Here is a 1,080-nt window from a genome sequence, read left to right as displayed (position 1 = left end):
GGTGAGGCGGTAAATTTCTCTCTGACTATCCTTTCTAGTATTACAAGTTGTCTAGTCTGGATCATTAGTATCAATATGTTGTTTGTTGAATGATTAGATGAATGAAATCAGTTCTTAACTTATTCGAATGCACTGAAAGGGCTCAACAACACTGATCAAATGACTCTTCTATTATTTCGTTCGCAATAAATTCAATCAAATTTACGGAGCGCCTAGGCGATGCTATGCCAGGAGCCTGAGATACAAAAATGAATGAAGCAAGGTGCTAGTTTATTAATGATTTCAAGATTTGAGAGGGCACAGCCTCGCTCCCCCTTCCACCGAAGCCTGCAAGGCTGTGGAACCAATCGTACTCTACATCTCCCAGCACCTGGGAACACTTTACTTCCATTCCAACTCACGAACCCAGCACCAGGGCTCTCCCGGAAAGAGCTAAACCCTTAAGTTCAACTCCGCACCGAGCTAACTCCGGAGTCCGTGGCTCACCAGGCGAGATTCCTTGCACCTGTCCGCCCGCCCGTCGGGGTGCGCCAGACCCCGCACCCGCTTACTTTGCCACTGTCGCTCACACCAAGGAGGTGGTCCCGTAGCACCTCCATGGGACAGGTCCAGGTGGAGTGGACGAACGTCCCTCGGAAGATGTGCGCCAGGGGCGGCATCCGGGCGGCACACATGTTAGCGGTGGAGCGCAGCGCGGAGTCCGCGGGCGGAGGAGGGCGCACCGGCCGAACGCTCGGCGAGGACTCCCTGTGGCTGCGGGCAGCTGCCGAGCCGGCACCCGCTCAGGCCTCGGCCCGCCCCCGCTTCCGCGCTATCGCCTGCCCCCTGCAGACCGCGCCCAGGGGCTGGCTTCCTGCCTCCTCGATGCCAATAGAATTTGTCTCCCGTGAGTTGGTTCCAGTCTTTCTCTCCTCCCCTGCTTTAGTTTTTGATACAGTTAACTCTTTGAGTTTCCAAAATCACCGCTCACATAGCGATTCTTTTAACCCTTGGTGGCTGTCGCCCATGCAGGGGGCCGGAGGTGAAGGGAGGAGCTGGAGGATTCAGGATTCCAGACCTGTAACTTTAACTGATTACTGC

At 54.8% G+C, this 1,080-nt stretch overlaps 1 protein-coding gene across 1 annotated transcript in view; it reads right to left on the bottom strand.

Annotated features, from left to right (window-relative positions):
* The window catches only part of GDA (guanine deaminase), a 126,674-nt gene extending 125,888 nt beyond the window's left edge, over positions 1-786 (bottom strand). The window contains exon 1 of the mRNA XM_010848892.1: positions 552-786. Coding sequence (XP_010847194.1) covers positions 552-674 — 123 coding nt within the window. The 5' untranslated portion in view covers positions 675-786. The remainder of the gene's footprint in view (positions 1-551) is intronic.
* Between the last annotated feature and the right edge of the window lie 294 nt (positions 787-1,080).

This window comes from Bison bison, unplaced genomic scaffold, assembly GCF_000754665.1.
Source record: "Bison bison bison isolate TAMUID 2011002044 unplaced genomic scaffold, Bison_UMD1.0 scf7180017864278, whole genome shotgun sequence".
NCBI classification, from domain to species: Eukaryota; Metazoa; Chordata; class Mammalia; order Artiodactyla; family Bovidae; genus Bison; species Bison bison.
Note: the sequence above shows the minus strand (reverse complement) of the source record. Positions and strands in the feature narration are given on the sequence as shown.